At 40.7% G+C, this 26,718-nt stretch overlaps 1 protein-coding gene across 2 annotated transcripts in view; it reads right to left on the bottom strand.

Annotated features, from left to right (window-relative positions):
• Window positions 1–1,066: 1,066 nt before the first annotated feature.
• Window positions 1,067–26,718, bottom strand: part of lysmd2 (LysM, putative peptidoglycan-binding, domain containing 2) — a 61,807-nt gene continuing 36,155 nt past the window's right edge. The window contains exons 1-3 of one of the 2 annotated variants that reach the window (XM_068017995.1): window positions 25,988–26,085; window positions 22,509–22,849; window positions 1,067–6,312 (exon numbers count right to left, since the gene is read on the bottom strand). In XM_068017995.1, coding sequence (XP_067874096.1) covers window positions 6,249–6,312; window positions 22,509–22,849; window positions 25,988–26,014 — 432 coding nt within the window. In that variant the 5' untranslated portion in view covers window positions 26,015–26,085 and the 3' untranslated portion in view covers window positions 1,067–6,248. Of the gene's footprint in view, window positions 6,313–22,508; window positions 22,850–25,987; window positions 26,086–26,718 lie in introns of those variants that run through there. The other variant, XM_068017996.1, reaches the window with a different exon arrangement.

Genomic DNA, 26,718 nt, shown 5'->3' with positions numbered 1-26,718 from the left:
ACTGGAGCACATGCAGTGCCCCAGACAATGGAAATATTTTCAGAGCAACTTACAACAGCAGAGCAACTTACCTTGGAGCAATCTCCTCTTTCTAATAAAAATGAAGCAGACTGAAATCTCCAAAACGACTAAATAATTGCGATAAAATGCCCGACGAAACCTCTCCTCTTTCCACTTTCAGAAACTCGCGCCGAAGCTTTGACGCATGCGTGAATATCAGAAGATTGACGCATGCGTGAATACCCGTTGGCGTTGTATAAAGCGCATGCGCAGAGGCCGACCAGGCGCGTTGCGCAAAGAAGCACACGTCAAGCGATGACGTCATCGGCGCATGCACTAACCAGTCCTGGCAAGCCGGAACGCAGCGCATGCGCAGAGAGCAGGAGACCGTCTGCGCATGTGCGCACCGCGGCGCAGCCTGATGACGTCAGTGGCAGGCTGTGTTGTCAGAAATCACTTTGCTATACTTCTCTTCTTCGGCCTCCTTATCTCGAGAGACAATGGATAAGCGCCTGGAGGTGGTCAGTGGTTTGTGAAGCAGCGCCTAGAGTGGCTATAAAGGCCAATTCTAGAGCGACAGGCTCTTCCACAGGTGCTGCAGAGAAATTTGTTTGTTGGGGCTGTTACACAGTTGGCACTCCCAAGTGGCAGGCTGCGTTGTCAGGAATCACTTTGTTATACTAATCCTACATTAATCCCATTTTCCCTGTCACATCCCCTCAATTCTCCTACCACCTACCTACACTAGGGGCAATATTTTCAATGGCCAATTTACCTATCAACCCGCAAGTCTTTGGCATGTGGGAGGAAACCGGAGTACTCGGAGTCACCCACGCAGTCACAGGGAGAACTTGCAAACTCCGCACAGGCAGTACCCAGAACTGAACCCAGGTCGCTGGCGCTGTGAGGCTGCGGTGCTAACCACTGCGCCACCCAATAATGTAGTTTTCCTTAATTCTTAAAAATCTTTGTATGAAGCTAACTGGACAAAATGGTATGTGTTACAAGAGGCAAGTTACAATATTAAATTCTTCACACTGTAAAATGCAAGCAACACCACTTCAAATTGAAGTTGTAACAAAATCCATTTATTGCAGATTGTCAAATGAAATATTAACCAGGGAACAAGTTTTCATTGCCAGTACATTTTTAAAAAAATCTAAGGCCACAACATAGCAACACAAACAATTCATGCGCTAAAAGTTCACTGCATGAGTTCTTCCACTTGACTCTTCACAATGAAGCCAAAGATCTCCACATGTTCAGAATCAACTGTAACTGTATTCTTCAGAATCACATTTGCTCAATATAGTTTGTGAAGCAAAACAAACTTCACTCGATTTATGAATAGTAAGAGAAGGCAAGAATAAACACTAATTAATCCAGTTTTAAAAACATAACATTTTCATACAAATCAAAGGCATAAATGGATTTCTCTCATCCATCCTCCCAGAAAAACACAACATAAACAAACATGACAACCATTACAGTGCTTAACCTGGTTTTGCAACAATGTCAGATTTTCAGATGCTCAAACATATTTTTAGCAATCCATTAGGCCTACATTCAGTCCCCTCTGTACAATTTTTCATGATAATCAAAAAGAAAACTAAATAAGGGAAGGACTACAGTTTTTACGTTCAGAAGTGATTCAACTCGTGAAACTTGTTAAACTCATAACCCCAAGTAGAGATAGTGAGGTAGATTTACAACTGCTGCTTGGGCATTAATACTAGAGTTGCAGAACAATTGAAGTTAATTGAAATGGAAATGAAAATCACGCAGTTTCTATGACAGATTGTCAAACTGCAACGTGAGCTTCATACCTGGGCAGCAAATTGAAAATCTATCCACTTATTTTGCTGAGGGGTTCCGGGGAGGGGCGGAAAAGAGGAAGAGAATTGGGGAAAATAAAATTTAACAATCCTCGTCAACGCAGAGCTCTCCAGTGGAGATATGTTTTTCATCTGTATGAGGAAGTTTAAGAAACCCGATATTAATCAGATTTGTGTTCAAACCAGTTTGCATTCTTTAATTTATTGAAATGTGATTATATTAATGATAGGCTCTCGAGCCAGCATTCAAAATAACCATCAGTAATTTTACACTATTGTGGCACCATACTGTTAAAAATGATGGAAAGTCAAGATCTGTGGCCAGAAATCATTCCCAAATAAAATTGATTAAAATATGTCATCTTTAATACAGAGTTAAAAAAATCCTCATCAACAAGATAGATGTTGCACAGCAGTTGGGTAACTAATAATTTCAAATGCAGCTCCTTAATCCTCCTGCTGAAATATTCTTAACAGCATCTTTATAAAAAGACTATCTGGAAAAGTAAAACAGAATTCATTACAATTTTGCACCAAATAACTTTGAAAACACCTGACAGGGGGAAAAAAATGTCAATAGTTATATGTTTAAGTATCTGAAAATCAAGGAAAAATACTTGCGGCCAATAATAGGATTGATATGCAATGCTGCCACATGGAAGTATAATAACTCATCAAAAATCTCACCAACAAAATTATTTTGCATTCAATGGGTGCTCAATATACTTTCTGCTGTTGATGAATGGCCCCACCTGAAATGTTAACCTCACTCCGTCAGATGCTCAATACATTTGTGCATTTCCAACAGTTTCTGTTTTGATTTGATTTCCATTGTTTATGGGTTTCCTTTTTATTACTATTTTCAATTGATAGCAGGTGTTTTACATGGTCCCCAAATCTAGATTATATACTTAAAATTGCCCCCTTTTATAGAACACAGAAATGAGACAGATATGGTTCAGTGAAGTGTTTGATATACAAAAGGCAAAACAAAGTGATCTACTCTAGATATCCCTTGTGTGTGCAATTTCTCCATTTTAGCATCAGAACGGTCATCAAAACATTTTGCCATATTTATGTCTAAGTTATACAAGACAAATGCTCAGAACTGAAATTACCATGGTAAGGCTCAGTTGACAAAATGCATTCAAGACAGATCCTTGTCATTGCTGAGTAATGTTGCCCACTCTGCATTCAGTAGTGACTAAAAATCTCATGCAGAGAAGAACACAGCAAACAGCTCTGCCAGATACAAACCGATCAATCAGAGCTAACAAATTGGGTATGAAGGGACTTTAGCAAATGTACATAATTGTTCACAGTTTGATGACAACCACCAGTGCTCCCTGCAGTTTGCCTGTCCTAAAATTGCTTCACATTATGCCTCCTACGTGCAACTACTGCCAAGTTTGAAATCTGCTAAGGCCTGAACGCTTCCCCTTTATCTTAGCACATATTGCAGTAACTTTATTTTTGAACAGTCTGTTCTCAAAATAAAGAAAGGAAAATAAAAGTCAGATGTAGACTGTAGGTATGAGGAGAATTATACCTGCGTTGAGGTTAAAACATGCTTACAATGTTTTTAGGTGGTGTTTGGCGTTCAGAAGCATCCAAATCAAAAATTGAGAAAATATAATTTCAGAAAAGATACATTTTGGTATAAATTGAAGAAATTATCATTTCAGCTGGGATGCCTAGGTTGGGAAGTGCTCCACGATTTGAAAAGCCTGTTGATACTTGCTTTTGGGGGCTCTCATTCTAAGTATAACCATTCTAAGGTAATTGGGGTCTATTCAGTACCCAAGGAATCCCAGTCCAGCATTTTCAGAGAAAACTGGGTTGGGGTTGGAGTGTGAGTGGTAGGGGGGTGGGGTGAGATAATCAGAAACAAGTTAAGAGCACCAACAGATTCATCAATATACTTTATGGTTCTTCAATAAACTCGGTCATCATTTCACAGATGAATGAACTACTACAGTTTCAACATTAATGGAGCTCCAGGTTGGGGAATTTGCACTGCCCTAAAGAATAATGTACAGCATTTAATTGCTGTGAAACATTAACTCATACGCTAATATCCAATCAAATTAACTACTTGAGCAACTGGTGTTTTAATGTAAATCGCTGCTGCTCTCTCAAAATAGACTGAGGTCAAGCCCTCATAAAACTGGCACAATTACTGTCATCTCCTGTCTGGTGCTCACATCTTAGGGCTGATTCTTACCACCTTGGCTCGGATTTCGTACCATACTCACACGAATATCTGCCCCATGTGAATGCTCAAGTGGTGTGAAAGCAGCAGTGCTATCCCAGCAGATTAACCGTTGCGTGGTAATTGCAAGTGCAGGCAAAAACTGACTTTCTTCTTGTTGGTCATGAGTAAATTACCTTGCAAACCAAGCACTAACTATTGCACCAGGTAAATAAGGAAACTAGAAATTAGATCAATCATTAAACAAGGAGGTGATAAAAGGTTATGTTGATGAGTTCTTAAAAGGGGAATTGTGGTCTTAAAACAGCTTATAAAAGGTGTAACTAGATACATCAAGGAATCTTTGGAATCAACGAGTAATCCAACAGAAATATCTGGCTAATTTTCAGTGGAAAACTTACACTGTTAGGCATATTGCCACAATCTCCTCCAAGGAAACAACTGTACTCAGTTTGGTATCAGATTCTGAATAGATATTACTGTGTTTGAGACAGTGCAGACTTGCACTGCTTAATTGCCCTTTTCAATCCAATTAGAATGTATAAAACTAGCCAGCCTCACCAGTTGCAATTTAGCGGCTGCACAATCCAATTGGCTTTATTTAAAAAGCAATGTAACTACACTAGGATTTAGTGCTCAGTTGTTTGAAGCTGAGCTGATGAGCTAAAATGTACGACCAATGTCCAACACAAATTTTTTCTGCAGTGACAAACTGCATTCCCCTACTGCCGAGGTCTGGTCACAATTTTAGTGATATAGTCTCAGAGCTAAGCTACTAATACAGGAAGGGGGAAAGAAAAAGTGTCCTTTCTTCTTCCCTCCCCACCCCCGATAGAGAATAGTTCCATAATCAGACCAACAAACTAATTTTCAGCAAAAAAAAACACGAGCGTGGAGACAGAAGATTGGGACACAGCACCCTATACTCAAGAATCAGTGTGGGAAGCTGGTGGGAACCCTGTTTTTCTGGGGAGAAGTTGAGAAGTCAGTCCATGGAATGGAGTGATTAAAAATAGCAACCATCGCAACAGCTGTATTTTCCACTGAAATGGTGGTATAAACTGACAATGTGAAATCACGACGCTCTCACAACTGCAGTGTTCAGACTATCTATCTGCCTCTGGAAGCTCCATAATCGTAGCTTTAGCTCAAATTGCATTTACTCAATCACCCAACTCCACATTCATGATGACCACAATTCCCCTCTAACTGAAGGCAATTTGGTTCTATGGCTGTATGATTTCTCCCACATAATACCCTCACAAAGCAGTAAGCATGTTGCATTAATGAAACAGTACTTGCCACGTTAATAGACCACCTTGAAAGTAAATGCTTAAATTTGGCTTAGTGGGGCTTCCATACCTGCATATCAGGTTCTGCTTCATGCAAGTGATGTCATTCCGCTTTTTAAAAGAATAAAGCCCTGTGATTATCCCACTATCTTCATCATAAATTAAGTATGCTGCTTAGAACTGAAGGTACTCTGTATTACCTTTGGTTTTAACTTGGAGATTTTGAACAAATGGCCTCTTTAACCCAGTCAATATGTATAAAACTACCCAGCCTCATCCTGCAAACAGGACTTCTAGCTAATTAGGTGAATGTGCAATCGCTCTCCATTCAGTCTCATTTTGCACAAAATCATAAGCTATGGTCATATTTAGTTAGAATTTAATTAATTTCTGCAGAGTTCAGTCTCAGAGCAATTACAATCATCTCTGTCCCTGACCCACTCATGTGCCAGATAGTAGGAAAGCACAACAGCCAATGCATGCAAGATGTAAAACAGACTATAGGTTTGAAATTGCTTTACACCTAACTTAAATCCAGCATCAAGAGTAATAACTCCTGTGGAGTAGGACTGCAGCAAATAAACACACACTGCAAACCGACAGAAACTTTGCTGTAATATAAAACGGGGAAGAGAAAGCACAATGAAACACAAAATGAACAGCAGCTCACATTTCACACCGAAGATGTTCAAGGTAAAATGCTGCCTTTCCCTTTTATTGTATTCCAGTGTCCTGCCAGAGTATACAATGCTATCGAATAAATTTAAGCAACAAGAATAGCAACCCCTACCCCGCCCCTCCAGAAACCTACAGATGTCACAATCTGTGCCTCAGAAGCCAAAGTCTCCACCTCCTACGACTTATTTGGAACAACACTGCTATCTTTAGTCCTGTAGGTCTTGATTCCATTTAATGGTGACTCTGGTAGGAGGATCCTGCATAGGGATTATCTTTGTGCCCTGCATCACCAGCTCTGTGGAAAGTAAAGAACTTGATTATTACCTTGCAGAGACTTGTAAGTGGATATAACATTTTTTTTAAAACAATCCTTTTACTTCTTTATTTCTATTCAAACATCTGATTAGATCATAATGTTTAGAAGCAAAACTCTAAAAACAGCAAATTAGAGAAACTGCATTAATATAGTGTCTCATCACATCCTCAGGACTTCCCAATATCAGTGGATTACTTTTCAAATACAGTCACAGCTATTTAGATAAATGCAGCAGCCAGTTTGTACACACCTCAAACTCGACATGAAACAAAGGACCACATCTTGGTTTGACACTGATTGAATGAGGAATGTTGGCCAGTTAATTGGAAAACTCCCTGCTCTTCGAATAGTCAGAGTTATTTACAGCACAGAAGGAAGCCATTTGGCCCATTGAGTCCATGCCAGCTCTCCACAGAGCCATAGAATCTTTTACATCACCTGTGCCAGACGTCTCATCGAAAAAGGCACCTCCAACAATGCAGCAGTCCCTCAGCTGAGCTTACACGCTCAGGTCTGCCATGTGAGCTTGGAGCTACAACCTTCCAGCTCAAAAGGTGAGAGGGCTACCGACTGAGTTAAACTGAAACTTGAGCCAAGATGACACTTGGTAGAAACTCTTTAGAAGCTGCAGAATTAAAACATCATGCTAAGTAAAAGATAGAGGAAGATCAGGGATTTATATGATGCTGATTTCTATTTTTAGGGCAGCACAGTGAGTAAATTATGCAGAGAAAAAGTGGTCATCTCTGCCCGCTCCCTTGAGTTCCCAATTTGAGTTGCGGCACTGAGCAGAGGTTGGAAGGAGAGGGGGCTGAAATCGTCGCAGTCAATACTTTTACTGATAACGTGGCATGAGTTCAGAATGGAAAATCCTACTTGTAGAGCTATGAAAATGCTACTGTAATCATGAACTATTCAAAACTGAAAAGACACCACCTCTTTAGAATTTAATCTGCTGGAGATAATGATTTGCATTTACATAACAGTTTTAACACTGCAGAGAGGATGGACAATGAATGGGAATGAGAAAAGCAAATTAAATTGGTTTAAGCAGCAGAGAGAAAAATGCAGTTGAAAGAAAGTGACTTTAGCAGACATGTGAAAGCAGTGAGGCTAGGAGGCGTAGAAATTTTAGGAGAGAGTACCAGAGTGGAGGGGGAGGTGAATAGAAGAGTAATCACTAATGATAGAGCAAAGAAAAAGAGGTATGAGTAACCAAATCTACAAATCAATTAGGACATTGTAGGTCACCAATACTCAGATTAAATTTAATACATCTCTCCATGGACTCGCACATTGTACTAGTGAGTTCTTACAGGCTGCAATGAAGTGAGATTTTGTGTATCACTTTGCTATGGTCCGTAGGAACTCACTCCTATACACAATGTGCCAGTCCTAGTATTTAAACACTTTAGGCTGGAAATAGCCAATATTGACCAACCAACAAAACCTATCTTTGGTGAAATTTGTAACTGGATTTCAGGCTCCTTGTACATAATGCATCACGGAATTAAATAGTAATTGATTTTCTATAGGTGAATTTTAATTTGCATGGACTTTGTGTGTGAAAAATCCCCTTACATTCTGACATAATACTGTCATACAGGCGCTGGTGTTGCTGCTGCCTCTTGGCCTTGTGAACAAATTAATAGCTTTTCATCTACAAAAATTAAAATCTCATTGAAGCATACTCAGAATGCGAGCAAAGTGTAGTTTCTTTCTGAACCAAAACTGCTACTACCTCTCAACATGAATCAGTGCCCTCTAACCTGCACCCCCCCATCCCTCCCCTTTCCACCCAGGGACCCCTCCCACCCACCACCTCTATCTCCCAGCTTTAAGTTCTTTAAAGAGTTTACAGCACTTTTATTGAGCTATGCAGTCAGTCAATTGGCAGCCATGTTTTCTCACTGTTCCAGCAGCTACACACTATAAAACTGGAGATTGTTTTTTAAAAACAGCAGCAGGGCTAAGGATCAGTGTAGAAAAACCATTTGAAGCAACAGCTCACCAAAATAAGTGAGTAATTTTGACAATTTCTCCCTTAACAGACAACTTGATGATCATCAGATGGAATTAATCTGGAGTTCTGTAAACTTCAAATAAAATTCAATCATGTAAGTTAAATATGACTGAATAGATTGTATGGAGGAAACTGGATCAGGGCAATCAAGCTGCCTTACTGAAACCCAGTGAAACATAATACCATGAACAACCCCATTAGGAAGTAAAATTTTACTAGGAATTTTCCCCATATTAATATCTATTCAAAAAAACCATCTCTGCAAAAAGAAATCCTCAGCAATTGATGCATGTGTACCGTAAGCTGCTTTACAGATCTCGGGACGAGGGATTTATTTGCTTGGTCAAAAAGCTTTTTGATTTTTTTTCTAAAAATACAACAAGAAGGGCTTCTGCCTTAGACAAAAAAGGGAAAAAATGATTGCTGGAAATCTGGAATCAAAATAGAAAATACTTGGAATACACAGATCAGCCAACCACTGAAAGAGAAAGGAAGGTTAACAGTTCAAATGGGATCTTTCATCAGACCTCGAGGCAGGGATTAAACTGAGCCTTCATTTCATATTCCGCTGCCACCTGCCATTGGTTACTCAGACGTGTGAGCCTCAGCACCTTGACAGCAAACACACCAAATCTTCCTGCAACTGCTTTGAAGGCACCACATGGAATCTTTAGAGTAGGATGTATTCAGCTGAAGAGGGAACTGTTAGGGTCCTCCTAATGCATTCAAAATGAAGAGCCACAATTGAAATATTTCTTTTCAGACAGATAATTAGAACGAATTGAGGAAAGCAAACTGAAGATGCAAAGTTGACGATAAATGAAAAGCAGAGGTGGAGCAGTGACACAAATGGTAGGATAGTAAGACAAAAAAGTTAACTGTAGATAGGGAGAAAATATAGCAGGGAAAGGAAGAAAAAGATAGATTAGCAGAGAAAAGGGACAAGGAAAAAAACAAGAATAAGGCTACAGATCAGCCATGATCTATCTGAATAGCAAAACAGGTTTGGGGGCAGAATAGCCTACTCCTAGTCCTATGCAAAGTATCGAAGAGTGGAGAATGACAAGTACTAGAGGGGAATGCAAAGCAACACTAAGGTGTACAAGACTGCAAGAGAAATGGGAAGACGACAACCATTTTATTACGTTAAAAGTGCTATATACAGAGGACAGACCGGGCCTTAGTTTAAAATCTCATTTGAAAGATGGTACCTTCAATAGTGCAGTGCTCCCTCAGTATCACACTGAAGTGTTACTCTATATTCTTCTATAAATGCTGTTTTTTTTTAAAATATTAGTACAACAATCTGCTGTCTGTTTCCTGTAACATAGTAAAACATCTCAAGCACTTCACAAGAGCATAATCAACAAAAAAATATACCAAGCCAAAGAAGGAGACCATTAGGAGAGGTGACCAAAAACTTGATCAAAGAGAAAGGTTTTAGGAAGCATCTTAAAGGAAGAAAGAGGGATGGAGAGGGAATTCCAGAGCTTAGGGCCTAGAGGGCTGAAGGCACTGCACCAAGGGTGGGGCAAAAGAAGTGGGGAATGCATAAGTGCCAGAGTTGGAGGAACACTGTTCTCAGAGGGTTGGATGGTGGGAGAATGTGGAAGGATTTCAACATACAGATAGCATTCTTCCAAATAAGACGAATAAATTCGAGAACAACGCTTTCAGTCAAGGAGATGCTCTAAGATTATCAACTTAATGATGAAAGACGGGTTCCATGAAGTTTGTGGCATTTCCCATAAAGAAGTAAATCGCTTTCACCCTGAAGCATTTCAATTTCCAAGAATCTTTTCTTTTTAAGTCACAAGAGATAACATGCAAGTCTTTTAGATAACTTTAATAAGTATTTTAGCTTCTAATCCTTTTAGATCCACAGCTCTGATTTAATTTAGAGCATGTTTAGTCTTGCCAGAAATGAAAAACACAGGGGAAGCTGAAAACCATTCTGACAAAGGGTCCACGATTGTCTCTTTTCAGATGCTAATGAAGCAACTATGTACCCTCAGCATTTTGGGTTTTGATTTTTGTTATTTACAAAGCCAACATTGAAATTAATTCTTGATTCAGTTTTTCTATTCATCAAAGTGGCAAGTGGGGCATTGTTCCACTTTTGGCTCCAAACAAATCACTAATTAGTCCCTTGATATGGTCAATGCAAACCAGAACCATAGAAGGTTTAAACATAGACTGTATATGAGAAAGTAACAAAGCATACATTTTTACATTATATCAATATGGTTGACCAGATGCTTGAAAAGCAACAGAATGAGTAATGAAACATCGCAACTAGAATAAACATTGATTCATACTCCACGCTCTTTAATATGTGTTCAGGTAAATGACTAAAAACAAATTGGATATAAATATTAATTTTAAATGATGTTGATAGTTCCATGCTGCCAAAAGCCTAAAAATAATTTTGTAATAAAGTATGAGGTAAGAAAAGATCATTCAGTCCATCAGATGGTGCATGGTTTTTCCACATCAATATATTCAACCTCTTGAATCAAATATAAATCACCAAGTGGAATTTTTCCCCAGTTCCCAAACTTAGTAAAACTCCTGCCTAGATATTATTTAGCCCTGGCTGACATCACTTTAGTAGCTAACTTATCCACAGCCCAACAAAAAAATTCTTGCTTATGTGAAGATTGTTAAATCTCCCAAAAAGTGATGCTACATAGGGTGCAAAAGATATTTTTTGCCTCTTTTTAACCAAGGAGATGGGTAACTTCATTGATTTCGAAATGAAACTACAGGGTGTTGCACAGGTAAGTGTGACATTATTCACATTTGTACCCGCACTGTTGCTGAGCAGCTGTGCAAACTTAAGGTAATCAAACCTCATGGGTTGCACAGGACGCATCTGAGGGTCTTGAGGAACTGAGAAAGGAAACTGCAAAGAGCTCTGGGACAAATCTTCCAGAAATCACTGAATACTGGGGATTGGAGAAAGGCAGATGTTTCTTCTATTATTAAAAAATCCAACAGCGTGAGCAACTCAGAATCTGCAGACCAGAGAACATTCATAATGGATAAAGTTATTAAAAACAAGATCGTGGAGCATTTGAATAGAAATAAAAACATAAAATATAGCTATATGGGATCATGAAAGGTAAATTTTGGCCAATTTATTTTACTGGTTTTCTTTGAGGGTGTGACAAAGGAGCTCATCGTACAACTACCAGGATGGTAGAAAGTGAACTAGAGGGACCGGGATCTTTGTTCATCTAGCAATTCTCATGTTCCAGAGACCAAGAAGTAAATTTTGAAAGGCTGTCCTCCCAGTAGCGAGCACCAGAGCAAGCGCAGATCAAATATCAGCTTGCCAGATCTGTGACACTCCCAATTTGCCGATTATTAAATTAATTTGGAGTGCCAAAAATTTGGTTTACTGACCTCTGTGAGAACAGTGCCATGTAAATTTTACCCTTGTGCGCTTGTAAAAGCTAATGTCCACAGTCTCTAACGATTCAATGACATTAAGCTAATTTGATTAAAGTCCAAACGCAGTCTTTGGATTTGATAAACAGGTAGGTTTCTGAAAATTAATTTTAAAAAACACCCATGTGACCAATGTTACATTTCGACCCCCCCCCCCGCCCCCCCAAGTGGAGAAAACTAATCTAAACAAGTGTGCAATATGGTTTCAGTTCTCTAGCTGAGTGATAAGTACAGCAGCAGGAACTCAAACCATCTGCCCAGCTCCTCAGAAGAAAATCTATGCAATAATTTTTTTTTTTTTAAACTGAAAGCTTTAGACAAGATCAAATATTTCAGACTTCAAGAAGAGTTTAAAACAAAAACTTCCCTTTTTTTCTGTAATCATGCAATTCTGTTTTTTTTTAAAAAAAGCATGTCACTGGCCAGACTACCAGAAGAATGTAAAGGAATGGAAGAGGCCACTGCTATCCATCGGGCTAAAGTTTAAAAATACTCCCATCTTTTATGCAACTCCATGCTTGAATCTCTCCAATCAGCTTTCCACTTTAACACAGCACCATGTGGCCTTAACCAAAATTATAAATGACCTATTTGGTGACTGTAACAATGGTCACCTCATTATCTCCTCAATCTCTCTGCAGCCTTTGACACAATTGACCACAAGAATCTTCCCCAATGCCTCTCCTCATTGGTTAGCAGTGAGACTGCCCTCACTTGGTTCCACCCTTGCCTATCTGCCACAACTTTACCCTCAATGGCTTCTCTTCCCATGAGTGCAATGTTACTTCCAAGAGTTTCCCAAGGACCTAAAGTTGCCTCCACCACAAAACAACCCCCTCCCAATCCCTCAACAATGTGCTGACCCTTGACAGCATCACTTGTAGACATGGGGTCAGCTTCTACACATATGCTGACAATACCCAGCTCTACTTCTCTACCACCTCTCTCAACCCTTCCATTGCCTTTGCACTGATTGAATCATAGGATCATACAGCAGAAAAGGTCTTTCAGTCCACTGTATCTGTGTCGACTCTTTGAAAAAGCTGCCTAATGAATCCCACTTCTCTGCTCTTTTTCCATAGTCCTGTAATTGTCTGATATGCAATTGTGGATGAGTCAAAGTTTCCTCCAGCTAAACAATGCGAAGGCCAAAATAATAGTGTTCAGCTTCCCCCCACCCAACACACTCTTTACCCTTGCTACTGATTCCATCTCCCTCCCTGGCCACTGTCTCAGTTTGAAACAAACTGTTCCAAACCCTCAGAATCCTATATGACCCCAGGCTGAGCTCTGATCCCATTTCCCTTCCATCCAAAGACTGCCTGCTTCAACCCCCATAACATCACCTACTGACCCTACCTCACCACATTTGTTGCTGAAACACTCATTCATGGCCTTGTCATCTCTAGACTTGATGGCTCCAATGCTCTGCTGGCTGGCCTCTCATGTTGCACCTTCTGTAAACTTTACCTCTTTCAAAATTCTGTTGCCCGTAGCTCATCCCAGATCAGGTCTCCCATCCACTCGTCACCCTGTTCTCATGGACCTACATTGGCTCCTGGTCTCCCAATGCATCAAATTAAAAATTCGCATTCTTGTGCTTACACCCTGTCATGACCTTACTCCAGTGTATCTCTAATCTCCTCCAACCCTATCTCATTGCCCCCAAAACTTCTCTGTTCCAGTGGCTCCAGCCTTTGGTGCATCACCTTCTCGTGAAACTAGCAACCACGCCAGTCACCTAAACTTCACTCTCTTGAATTCCCTTCCTGAACTACTCCACCTCCCTCCCTCATTTAAGACCCTCCTTAAAACCAACCTCTTTGGTCTCCTCTCCAAATATTTCCTTGTTCGGTTTGGCATTTTTTTTTTTCCATTAAGCCTCTGAAGTGCTTTTGGATGTTATTCTATGCTAAAGGCACTATATAAATTAAAGTTATTGTTTAAAAAAAAAAGTATTGCAATTATTGGGTGTTATGCTCCAGGAAGGCAGTTGGTTGAAGGATGATACTGGAGCCAATCTTTACTCAGTCTTACATTTATTTAGAGAGTGAAACATTACAAGCATACACTTCCTAACTCAACTACAGTTTCAGTAGGTGGCTCTTTATATGTGCTCTAGTGAAACCCCTATTAATGCCCTCTGTCTGCAGATGATTAAACACTATTGATATACAATTAACATTGCAAACACCCAATCCAGATGTCAAGCATTTCTTTGTAAAGTCTGATTGCTTTGTGCCATTTGTACTTCAGTGGGAGGCAGATTACTGAGTGTTGGAGTGACTAAGGCAGCTGTACCATCTAATACTGAATTTATATGACTTAAGGAAGCAATTCTGGAATGCCAGATGCAATTCTTAGTACTGTAGAACGTAGCGACTTTGTATTACCATGGGAAGGCCATTTACAGCAAAGCAGTCAAGTACATGGGAGTATGAAGCTCATAAAAAGGCCAATGCTCACACTGCAGCCCTCTCATCAATAATGTTGCTGCACCCCTTCCTTGCAAAATAACTGCAGACTTCATAACTGCAGCAAGTGATAGAGTAAAAGGATATTTAATGCTTTATGTATATGTTACAGAAATGAATTTGCTCGGACCCAAAATAAAAGCTCCTCTCAAGGTTGGTAATTTTCACATTCACAAGAGGAGGAAATTTTGCTGCAAAATTTGCAATCCCAGCAACAGAACAAAATATCACTGTGCTGGTTCTAAATGCTGGGTGGGTCCACCAATGAATCCAATTTTAGATTTTATAAACTAAATATGCCTTAAAGGCAACATATTCGAGGTTAAAATCTGTGCTCGATTTAGGTAGGGATTTAAAAACGAGTGTTGTAAACAAAGCAGAAGTTAATCCAGGAAAAATAAACATGACTCATTCAGTGGCAAGTTCAACATTTCAACTCAACAGGGTTTGAAACTAATGAAAATCGCATGTTTCTTGGCTCTGCTTCAAAGCAACATATTCCCTCCTTACAGATGCTGCACATGGACATTAGTGACACAATAATATTATTTTGCAAATATGAAGTGGGACTTCAAAGTCAATACCAAGCACATTGCACAGCAAGGAATAGAGAAGTGGTAATGAAGCCCAGTATGTAATTTTGCAAGGTGAAAAATGATGAAAGCTAGAAAACAGGGTAGGTAGGCTATGAAATGGAAAAAAGCCAGTATGAGAGATACCAAATGAACCAAGTATTACAAAGGACATAAAGGAGACTTGAAACAAAATGCCCACTAGTTATATTATTGTGATGCAGTGTCTGACATGAAATAAAAAGAAGTTCAGGCCCAGTGCCTTTAATAATGCTCCCCTTAATCCCCATCACCATAGTCAACAGCTGGGCTGAACCACAGCACAGTGCCGCTTCTCCACCGCCATATGCTATTGATCCCTCTTCATAACAGCAAGCACGAGGCAAGTGTCAAAGGCCAGGATAGATCTAGCCACGAATTTTTCCTTCTGCTCAAGAATGGGAAAGACTGAACTATTGGAAGGAGTCAATTTGAAATAATGTTGAGAATGAAATTCAGAGCCCTTGCTTTCAAGCACATCACTCTTCTAATACAGCTAGCAGGTTGGTCAGCCTGAATCAACAAAGAGCTGATTGCTGACTAACTGAAAATGTGTGTGAATCACACTGTGGAAAGCTGTGGCTCACTGTCCCTAGACTCTTCGGTCCATGCCTTTTACACTCACTGGTAGGTATGTCATAATTAAAATTAATTCACAGCAATTACTATATTTTCAGTATGAAGGTATAAGACATGTCACTCAAAAACTCCTCCATTAAGTGAAAAGAGGATGCGCATCACCTCTGTAATTAATGACCAAATGAAATAGTGGGAACGTGCACATTTACACTTTGCATGTGATTTGATTTGTTTATTTGCAAATATTGACCCTATTCAACAAAGAAGAATTTCATCCACGTGGAATTTGCCAGAGACCCCTTTACATCCTATTGAGTCAACATTGGGCTTCAGTAATTTCAAAGCTTATTTTAAACTGGAACACCAAGCATAACATTTTATTTGCATTTGGTCCGTGAGGCAAAGGGTTAACTAGCTAACTTTGGAAGGTTTGAGCAGCTTTGGCCCCAATCCACTATTTATCACACATACAGGCTTACAATCTTTTTTCAGATTGAACTGTTTTGACCTCAGACCTGTACAGTAGGAAGGAAAATGAAGTGAGGAGCACTCTGGCTTCCTCCCAGGCAACGTAAAAGTAGAGACTTCAGCTTGATTGATAGATCCTCTGCAAACACTTTCTGTACCAGGAAAAATTAGAATTATGCAAAACCTACAAGGTAGTCTTGTCTACAGAAAGATGAATAAATGGGAGGTGATGCAGAATTAACAGAGTCAAAGGGAACTCCTGGTGGTTTTGTTTTTTGTCACCTGTTTCCATGTACAAAAGGGGAAAAAGTTGCAATATGAATTGCTGTTCCAGATCTGGCTGGCACATCAGGTTAGAACACGTCCCTTTGAACGCAGGAGTTGTCAAACTGATGGACAAAAGTCTCCTCTTGCTGTTAGTTGTAAGAATCCTACATAAAATTAACCAGTTTAAAACCAGATCAAAAGCTAATTACAGATAAGGAAGACCATTCAGCATATTTTAGTTGATCCATATGTACAAAACTGCAGTCACTGCAATTCATATAGGACATGGCCCTAAAAAATTAACTGTAGTTTAGTACATTGGGATTCCTACTCAGGTCACAGGGATATTGGTGTGAGGGAGATGGAAAAACGCACAATGCTGTAGTGAGCAATTACGTATCAGAAAGAAAGGCTGTCACATAATGGCACACAGCAAAAGGAGCTTTACTTTCCATTTACCTGACTCAAGTCCTAAATACTCAATTCATTGGATCATAGAATGGTTACAGCACAGAAGGCGGCCATTCCGCCAGTCGTGTCCGTGCCGGCACTCTGCTAGTCCCTGTCCCCTGCCCTTTCCTCATAGCCCAGTAATTATTTCCTCTTCAGCTGTTTATCCAATTCTCTTTTGAAAAAAGTCACAATTGAATCTGCTTCCACCACGCTGTCAGGCAGTGCATTCCAGATCCGAAACCACTCGCTGCATAAAAAAGTTTTTCCTCATGTCGTATTGTCTTTTGCCAACCACCTTAAATCAGTGTCCTCTGCTCCTCGACCCTTCCACCAATGGGAACAGGTTCTCTCTAATCAGCCTAAATCCCTCATGATTCCCGCTCAAAACAACCCCACCTTCTCCAACTCATCCCTGGAGCCATCCTTCCTAAAGTGCAATGCCTAGAAATGGACACAATACAGCTACAACACTGGCATCTACCCTGCAATGTGGAAAATAGCCCAGGTATGTCCTGTACACAAAAAGCAGGACAAGTCCAACCCGGCCAATTATCGCCCCATCAGCCTACTCTCAATCATCAGTAAAGTGATGGAAGGTGTCATCAACAGTGCCATCAAGTGGCACTTGCTTAGCGATAACCTGCTCAGTAACGCTCAGTTTGGGTTCCGCCAGGGCCACTCAGCTCCTGACCTCATTACAGCCTTGGTTCAAGCATGGACAAAAGAGCTGAACTCAAGAGGTGAGGTAAGAGTGGCTGCCCTTGACATCAAGGCAGCATTTGACAGAGTATGGCATCAAGGGGCCCTAGCAAAACTGAGGTCAATGGGAATCAGGGTGGTTTACCCTCCGCTGGCTGGAGTCATACCTAGTGCAAAGGAAGATCCCATGGTAGGGGTGACTAAACTAGAGGGCATAGATTTAAGGTGAGAGGGAGGAGGTTTAAAAGGGATCAAAGGGGTAAATTTTTCACACAAAGAATAGTGGGTATCTGGAACGAGTTGCCTGAGGAGGTGGTGGAGGCAGGAACAGTAGTGACATTTAAGAGGCATCTGGACAGGTACTTGAATGAGCAAGGCAGAGAGGGATATGGAATTAATGCAGACAGGTGGGATTAGTATAGATAGGTATTATGGTTGGCATGGAAGGGGTGGGCCGAAGGGCCTGTTTCTATGCTGTACGACTCTAAGATGGTTGTGGTTGTTGGAGGTCAATCATCTCAGCTCCAGGACATCACTGCAGGAGTTCCTCAGGGTACTGTCCTAGGCCCAACCATCTTCAGCTGCTTCATCAATGACCTTCCTTCAATCATAAGGTCAGAAGTGGGGATGTTCGCTGATGATTGCACAATGTTCAGTACCATTCCTGACTTCTCAGATACTGAAGCAGTCTGTGTAGAAATGCAGCAAGACTTGGACAATATCTAGGCTTGGGCTGAGAAGTGGCAAGTAACATTCACGCCACACAAGTGCCAGGCAATGACCATCTCCAACAAGAGAGAATCTAACCATCTCCCCTTGACATTCAATGGCATTACCATCACTGAATCCCCCACTATCAACATCCTAGGGGCTACTATTGACCAGAAACTGCACTGGAATAGCCATATAAATACCATGGCTACAAGAGCAGGTCAGAGGCTAGGAATCCTGCGGTGAATAACACCTCCTGACTACCCAAAGCCTGTCCACCATCTACAAGGCACAAGTCAGGAGTGTGATGGAATACTCTCCACTTGCCTGGATGGGTGCAGCTCCAACAACACTCAAGAAGCTCGACAGCATCCAGGACAAAGCAGCCCGCTTGTTTGGCACCCCATCTAGAGATATTCACTTCCTCCACCACCGACGCACAGTGGCAGCAGTGTGTACATCTACAAGATGCACTGCTGCAATGCACCAAGGCTCCTTAGACAGCACCTTCCAAACACCACCACCTGCAAGTTCCCCTCCAAGTCACACACCATTCTGACTCGGAGCTATGTCGCCGTTCCTTCATTGTCGCTGGGTCAAAATCCTGGAACTCCCTTCCTAACAGCACTGTGGGTGTACCTACCCCACATGGACTGCAGTAGTTCAAGAAGGCAGCTCACCACCACCTTCTCAAGGGCAATTAGGGATGGGCAATAAATGCTGGCCTGGCCAGCGACACCCACATCCCATGAATGAATTTAAAAAAATACTCCAGTTGACTCTGAACCACCATAACTGCCTTGATTTTGTACTCTATGCCTCTATTTATAAAGCCCAGGATTCCATATGACTATCTCAACCTGTCCTGCCACCTTCAACGATTAGTACACATATACCCCAGGTCTCTCTGTTCCTGCACTCCCTTTGATGTTCAATGGTATTAATATCATTGAATCCCCCACCATCAACATCTTGGGAGTTACCATTGACCATAAACTAACTGGACCAGCCATATAAATACTCTAGCTACAAAAGCTGGGAATTCTGCGGCGAGTAACTCACCTCCTGACTCCCCAAAGCCTGTCCACCATCTACAAGGTACAAGTTGTGTTTCCAATCCACCAGCCTGTTTATGTCCTTTTGAAGTCTATCACTATCCTCCTTACAGTTCACAATACTTCCAAGTTTTGTGTCATCTGCAAATTTTGAAATTGCGCCCTGCGCACTAAAACTAGTCTAGATCATTAATATATATGTAGAAAAGCAGTGATCCTATACTGACCCCTGGGGAACCCCACTTTATATCTTCCTCCAGTCTGAAAAACAACTGTTATTTATTATAATATATAATATAAAAACAAGAAATGCTGGAACCACTCAGCAGGTCTGGCAGCATCTGTGGAAAGAGAAGCAGAGTTAACGTTTCAGGTCAGTGACCCTTCATCGGAACTGTTATTTATTTATTGATACAGCACTGAGACAGGCCCTTCAGCCCACCGAGTCTGTGCTGACCAACAACCACCCATTTATACTAACCCTGCAGTAATCCCATATTCCCTATCACCTACCTACACTAGGGGCAATTTACAATGGCCAATTTACCTATCAACCGGCAAGTCTTTGGCTGTGGGAGGAAACCGGGCGAAAACGGTCACAGGGTGAACTTGCAAACTCCGCACAGGCAGTACCCAGAATCGAACCCGGGTCCCTGGAGCTGTGAGGCTGCAGTGCTAACCACTACGCCACTGTGCCGCCCCACTACTCTCTGTTTCCTATCACTCAGCCAACTTTGTATTCATGCTACCACTATCCCTCATGGGCTTGAACTTTGCTGACAAGCCTATTATGTGGCACTTGATAAATAGCCTTTTAGAATTCCATGTACACCAAATTAACTGATTACCCTCATCAACCCTCTCCTTAACCTCATCAGAAAACTCAAATCAAGTTAGTTAAACACAACCAAAACCAAGAAATGCTGGATTCACTCAGCAGGTCTGGCAGCATCTGTGGAAAGAGAAGCAGAGTTAAAGTTTCGGGTCAGTGACCCTTCTTCGGAACTGACAAATATTAGAAAAGTCACAGATTATAAACAAGTGAGGTGGGGGTTGGGCAAGAGATAACAAAGGAGAAGGTGCACATTGGACCAGGCCACATAGCTGACCAAAAGGTCACGGAGCAAAGGCAAACAATATGTTACTGGTGTGTTGAAGGACAAAGCATTAGTACAGATTAGGTGTGAATATACTGAACATTAAACATCAGCAAGTGCAAACCTGAAGAAAAACAACCTGAAAAAAAACAGTGGGTAAGCAAACTGAACAAACTAAGATGAAATGAAATAAATGCAAAAAAAGATTGTAAAAAATGTAAAAAGGAATGCAAAAAAAAAAAGGAAGAAAAAATAACTAAAAATGAAAGTAAAGTGGGGGGCTGTCATGCTCTGAAATTATTGAACTCAATGTTCAGTCCGGCAGGCTGTAGTGTGCCTAATCGGTAGATGAGATGCTGTTCCTCGAGCTTGCGTTGATGTTCACTGGAACACTGCAGCAATCCCAGGACAGAGATGTGAGCATGAGAGCAGGGGGGAGTGTTGAAATGGCAAGCAACCGGAAGCTCAGGGTCCTGCTTGCGGACTGAGCGGAGATGTTCCGCAAAGCGGTCACCCAGTCTGCGCTTGGTCTCCCCAATGTAGAGGAGACCACACTGTGAGCAGCGAATACAGTATACTACATTGAAAGAAGTACAAGTAAATCGCTGCTTCACCTGAAAGGAGTGTTTGGGGCCTGGGATAGTGAGGAGAGGAGGTAAATGGGCAGGTATTACACCTCCTGCGATTGCAAGGGAAGGTGCCCTGGGACGGGGACGAGGTGGTGGGGGTAATGGAGGAGTGGACCAGGGTGTCGCGGAGGGAACGATCCCTTCGGAATGCTGACAGGGGAAGGGAGGGGAAGATGCGACTGGTAGTGGCATCACGCTGGAGGTGGCGAAAATGGCGGAGGATGATCCTTTGGATATGGAGGTTGGTGGGATGAAAAGTGAGGACAAGGGGAACCCTGTCACGGTTCTGGGAGGGAGGGGAAGGGGTGAGGGTAGAGGTGCGGGGAATGGGTCGGACACGGTTGAGGGCCCTGTCAACCACAGTGGGGGGAAATCCTCGGTTGAGGAAAAAGGAGGTCATATCAGAAGCACCGTCATGGAAGGTAGCATCATCAGAGCAGATGCGTCGGAGACGGAGAAACTGGGAGAATGGAATGGAGTCCTTACAGGAGGTAGGGTGTGAAGAAGTGTAGTCGAGGTAGCTGTGGGAGTCAGTGGGCTTATAATGGATATTGGTAGACAACCTATCCCCAGAGATGGAGACAGAGAAGTCGAGGAAGGGAAGGGAAGTGTCAGAGATGGACCATGTAAAGGTGAGAGAAGGGTGGAAATTGGAAGCAAGGTTGATAAATTCCATTAGTTAAACACAATTTGCCTTTAACAAATCTCTGCTAACTTTCCTTAATTAATCCACATTTGTCCAATTCCCCAGCACTAATCATCTCTCCAAAGATTAATTACACTTCTAAACACATTACTTAAATGAAATATATACAATAGGCATAAAGGAAAGTTTTAACCATCCTAACACGAAGGACAAGTGAGAAAGAATTACTAATAAAAGCTTAAAAAAAAAATCAGGGTTGACATGAGATTCACAAAATTGCATCATTTCATGAGAAAGTTAGTGTTATACAACAAAATAAACACTGTGCTGTACTTACATTAAGGCTCCTAATAATTTAGTAATGAACAACAAGAGCAGTAAAACCAAGGTATGAGTCGTGCATAAGCTAATAATAGGGAATGGTCAGCTTTTACCCACCAATAGACTACAAGTGTGCACGTGTCTTTGTTGGGGGATCAGACCCAACATGCTTAAAACTCTCCCACATAAGGGCAGATTAAATTGGTTAATTAACTCTTGGTGTATCTGACAGATGCAAGCTTACTGTCACTTCAAATTATCACCATTGACTTATTTAATAATGGCTTACAATCTAAACAGGTACCTGATGTAGCCAAAGATTTGAGAGTACTAGCTTTACTCATATTGGTGACCTTTGACAGCTGAACTTGCAATATACATCATTAAATGGCTTTGAAATGTTCAAAAAATGTTTAAAGAAAACTAAAGAACCTACTAATTACAGCAACACACACTTTGTATAATCTTGGTCCAGTACTAAATTCCATTATTTATTACCATTAATTACAGGATTATCTTGATAGCACAATAGACAGCCAAAGATTTTAATGAATTTTCTTTAATTGGAACCTACAAAACCAAATATTTTATTACTTATTTCTAATATGTATAAATTGATGAACAGTAAATATATTATCTGCATGTGTAGTTGCTCATATATATTGTGCTGTTATTTAGAATATAATTACCCCTTATCATCCTCCTGTATTGTCTTAGCAGCTGCTTGTGTTGACAGTTTAATCTGCAAGTCCAGTCTCTGCAAGAAGTCTTTGGCAGACAGTTCCTCAGGCTGAGTGGGCCTGTTGTCAGGATCCTCTGGACTCGAAGATGTAGAGCTTTCGTCTTCTATGTTCAGCGGTCTTTCTTCACTTAGAGTGTACGTCTCTCTGGATTCGTTCTCTGGAGACTCCAATGAGTTCAGTCCATTAAACAGTAACCCTTTCTCAGATATGACTGGGATAATAAGGGTTTTCCTCAGGAATATGCAATCACTTGTGAAGAGTTTATTTGCCCTTTTAATTTGCTCCATCTAGAATAGAATCATGACAAATATTATTAACATCTTAACAACAGTTTGTTTTACAACTTTGGAGCTCACAGAGTAAACTTTGGGTTGAGTTGAGAGAATAAATTTTGGCCTAAATTACATTCTGGAGTGAATCTAGCAGGCAGTACATTAAATTGGCGCGAAGACCAGGCCTCCAAGGAAACAAGGCAAAACAGTGTGTTAGACACTGGCTTTTCTCCTCTGTGACCTAGGCACAAACCCAGAATGATGGGATGAAACATTCTTGATCATTTGACTGTAAACATTCTTGGTGAGCTGAGTTTGAACTGTGTCAATTTAGTTCCAAGTACGTAATGACCAACAGTCTAAGAATAATTGGTGTGGGAAATGGGAAAACTGCCACACTGCTGTAGCAGAGGGTAATCTTGTGAGGGTGATCTTAGGTCACACTGTTGGGGCTGAGACATGTTGGAGCACAGTTGATGGAACTTTGTTCAGCACCTATCTGTGCTATACCTGACCTCCCAGGAATACTGCACACCTAACATGCAAAGTCTTCAATCCTTAAGTCCCAACATCCTTTGCCTTGATGGTCACTTGATGATCAGCCCTTGCTCCACATTTATTTTGTTATGTAGAGTTGCTTTGTGTAACAGGCTACGTTTGTAATGCCACAGATCACAGACCTTCTAAACACAGGCAGGAAGTGCAGACATTATAGTACAACCTCACTGTTACCGCTCAAGATTATACTGGTCCATAATCCTGAGCAGCTGTAACTGTGGGTACTATAATGTGTCATCATGACCTTTTCCAGCTCATTAGCTCTACTGTGATGTACAGTACTCTATTTTAGTATTTGATAGAACATACTGCATCTGCACAGCTCCGCACTAGTTGTGAGCTTGGGTGGAAGCCCATCTTTTCATTAAGTTCAGACATTACTGTACCTAAAAAGTATGTTGCTTTACAGAAATGTTTACAGGCACTTCAGAATTGCAACCATTTGAGTGTTCTCGGTACCCCATCAGTCCCAAGATGATGATATTAATCCACCATCAAATGCAAGCTCCTTAAAAACCCCTTTTAGCACTACCTCACGCATTCACTCACAGTACAAAATCTAGTCAGTGTGGTGACTGCTGATTGATGTCGAGAATATGGTTGCAAGTGTACCAGTGAAAGGTATGGATGGGGGAGAGGTTTTATATCACTGGGTTTGCTCCAGATTCAAATCCATGTCACTCTCACTCTAAAACAAATTTGGTACTATGAATAGCTACTTATTAAATGTTGCAGGATTCATATTAGTATGCTGAAGATATCACTAATGTAAATTGATCCTGATCGCTTGCCAGCTAGAGCACTTCATCTCCCTCCTGAGCTAGGCAGCAGCAGCTACCAGTGGCAAATTTAACAACCAATTCTGCTGCTTGCATCACAGCCCGCATCGACATCCAGATAGTTTTAAAAATGTTAATTATTGAAGAACAGCTATGAAAACAGTAAGCCTTTACTATTACTACAAATGTAGATTATCATTCAACTTACCTGCAGCAAATTAATAATCATTAATTCCTGGACACAAGAGTCATTACACATCAGCTACACTAAGTAAACTGGTTGGTGTTCATCGTGGTCCTACACCAAGAGCAATTTTTTTTTTAAATGACCAATGATTAGGCAAGACTACATCCCAAATCTGTAAAGCTGAGCACAGAGCAGCCATGATCTAGTCGACTGGCAGAACAAGCTTGAGGGCTTGAATGGCCTATTACTGTTTTACGTTGTATTAAAAACAAACAGCAAATACGTGAGACAATTGGACTGAAATTGCATCTCTGGGTGTAGGAGACAGTTTTGAAATACTGCACTCAACCATTATTCTCAGGGTCTGGATCATCCAAACCCCATGAGATTAATGCCCAATATTCTTCTCTGGAAGACATTCCAAAAGAAGGTAGTTGCTCTGATGCCAAATGACACCATTAAAAGGAACTGTATCAATTGCTTTGAGAAAGGGATTTTGAAGATTATTTGGAACTGCTTGATTTTGTTCTTTTCCATGAAGAGATTCTTTAAATTAAGAGGATCAACAGATGGTAGCTAAGAGGGAAGAGGAACAAGTCTATTATAGAGCAAGCATACAAAGACTCTTAAAGAAGCTGGCTTGATGTGGAGCTTTTGAACTTGTTCTTATGTGATTTACCATTAGAACCATTTCTGTATCCTGAATAGGCCCATGTCACACTGCGATATTCTGAAAAGCCCCAAGTTACTTTAGACTCGGTGGGCCGAAGGGCCTGTTTCAGTGCTGTATCTCTAAACTAAACTAATTCAATTTTCTCAGTTATGTTTTTTCCCCTGCAAAAATCCACAATCTACCCAACAAAATCCTGCTAACACTTTATAAGTGAGAAACAACGAATACTTACTTTAAAAATAAATGAATGACACCAAATAGGACACTAGCAAATTAACAAGTAAACACTTGACAAAATTGCTGCCTGGCGATTCATCCCCAGTTATGCAGCATCTTCTATGTAGTCACTCCAGGCATCCAATATTCACAATATGTTCATTAATTACAACCCGTAAATTATTTTGAATTGAATGTTCTGTGTTACAGTTACACAGGAAGTAAACAAGAATTTCTAAGAAAGCAAGGACTTTGAAACAAATAACGTAGATACATTTAAGGGGAAGCTAGATAAGTACATGAAGGGAAAAGGAATAGAAGGATAGGTTATATAACCCTAGAATGGTTACAGCACAGAAAGAGGCCATTCGGCCGGTCATGCCCGTGCCGGCTCTCTGCAAGAGCAACTCAGCTCGTCCCACTCCCCTGCCTTTTTCCCTGTAGCCCTGCAATTTTTTTCTCCAGGCACTTATCCAATTCCCTTTTGAAAGCCACAATTGAATCGGCCTCCACCACACACTCAGGCAGCGCATTTCAGATCCCAACCACTCGCTGCATAAAGAAAACTTTTCCTCATTTTGCCGTTCACCTGAAATTGGTGTCCTCTGGTTCTCAACCCTTCCGCCAATAGGAATATGTTGATAGGGTTAGATGATGTAAACAGAATGGAAGTTTTTTTTTAAAAATAGCTGCCTTAAAAGTTGACAGGCTCGTCAATCCATTTCAGAAATAGGGGTTACCTTAGTCAGAACTCTGTGCATAGACATTCCTACAATTCATGTATATATGCTGAAAATCCACTTCAGATTTCAATTTTGATTTGCCAGCCAATTTCCTCCTGCATAAAAAGAATGCTACTTCAAAAATGCATTCAGATCATCAAGCCTTCATCAGTATCATACTACTTAAAAGTACATCATTCCACTACAGTGAAGATATATGGAGTAAATCAATGGACATGATGTATTACAGTGTTGGATGTAGTGCCAAGTTAGTCTTAGACACTATATCTTTAGAATGACACAGAATGAGCACATATACAGTCTCAAACTGTGATCCCACATAAATTCCCCATTCATTAAAAACTCAGTAAAGTCATGGTCATGAAAAGGCCATTCAGTCCATGAAAGCTCATCCCTAAACCTCCCACACTAACACTCAACTGTACTTCAAATGGCATTAATGTTTTTACCTCTACTGCCTCACAAGTTAATTATCACTGAATAAAGTAGTTCTTCTCAACATCTACTTTTAATATTTTGAATTGAACTTATCTACATTAACATATTATTTTAAATACCTTAAATGATGTTCACCCGTAACCATCTTCTTTCTGGACTGTATTCGGGACAGATTATCTGGTTAACACATTGCTGTTTGCAAGAGCTTGCTGTGCACAAATTGGCTGCCGTGTTTCCTACATTACAACAGTGACTATACTTCAAAAATAATTTGTTGGCTGTAACATATT

Source organism: Heterodontus francisci, chromosome 38 (assembly GCF_036365525.1).
Source record: "Heterodontus francisci isolate sHetFra1 chromosome 38, sHetFra1.hap1, whole genome shotgun sequence".
NCBI lineage: Eukaryota > Metazoa > Chordata > Chondrichthyes > Heterodontiformes > Heterodontidae > Heterodontus > Heterodontus francisci.
The sequence above is the reverse complement of the archived record's forward strand: the minus strand, read 5'-3'. Positions and strand labels throughout refer to the sequence as shown.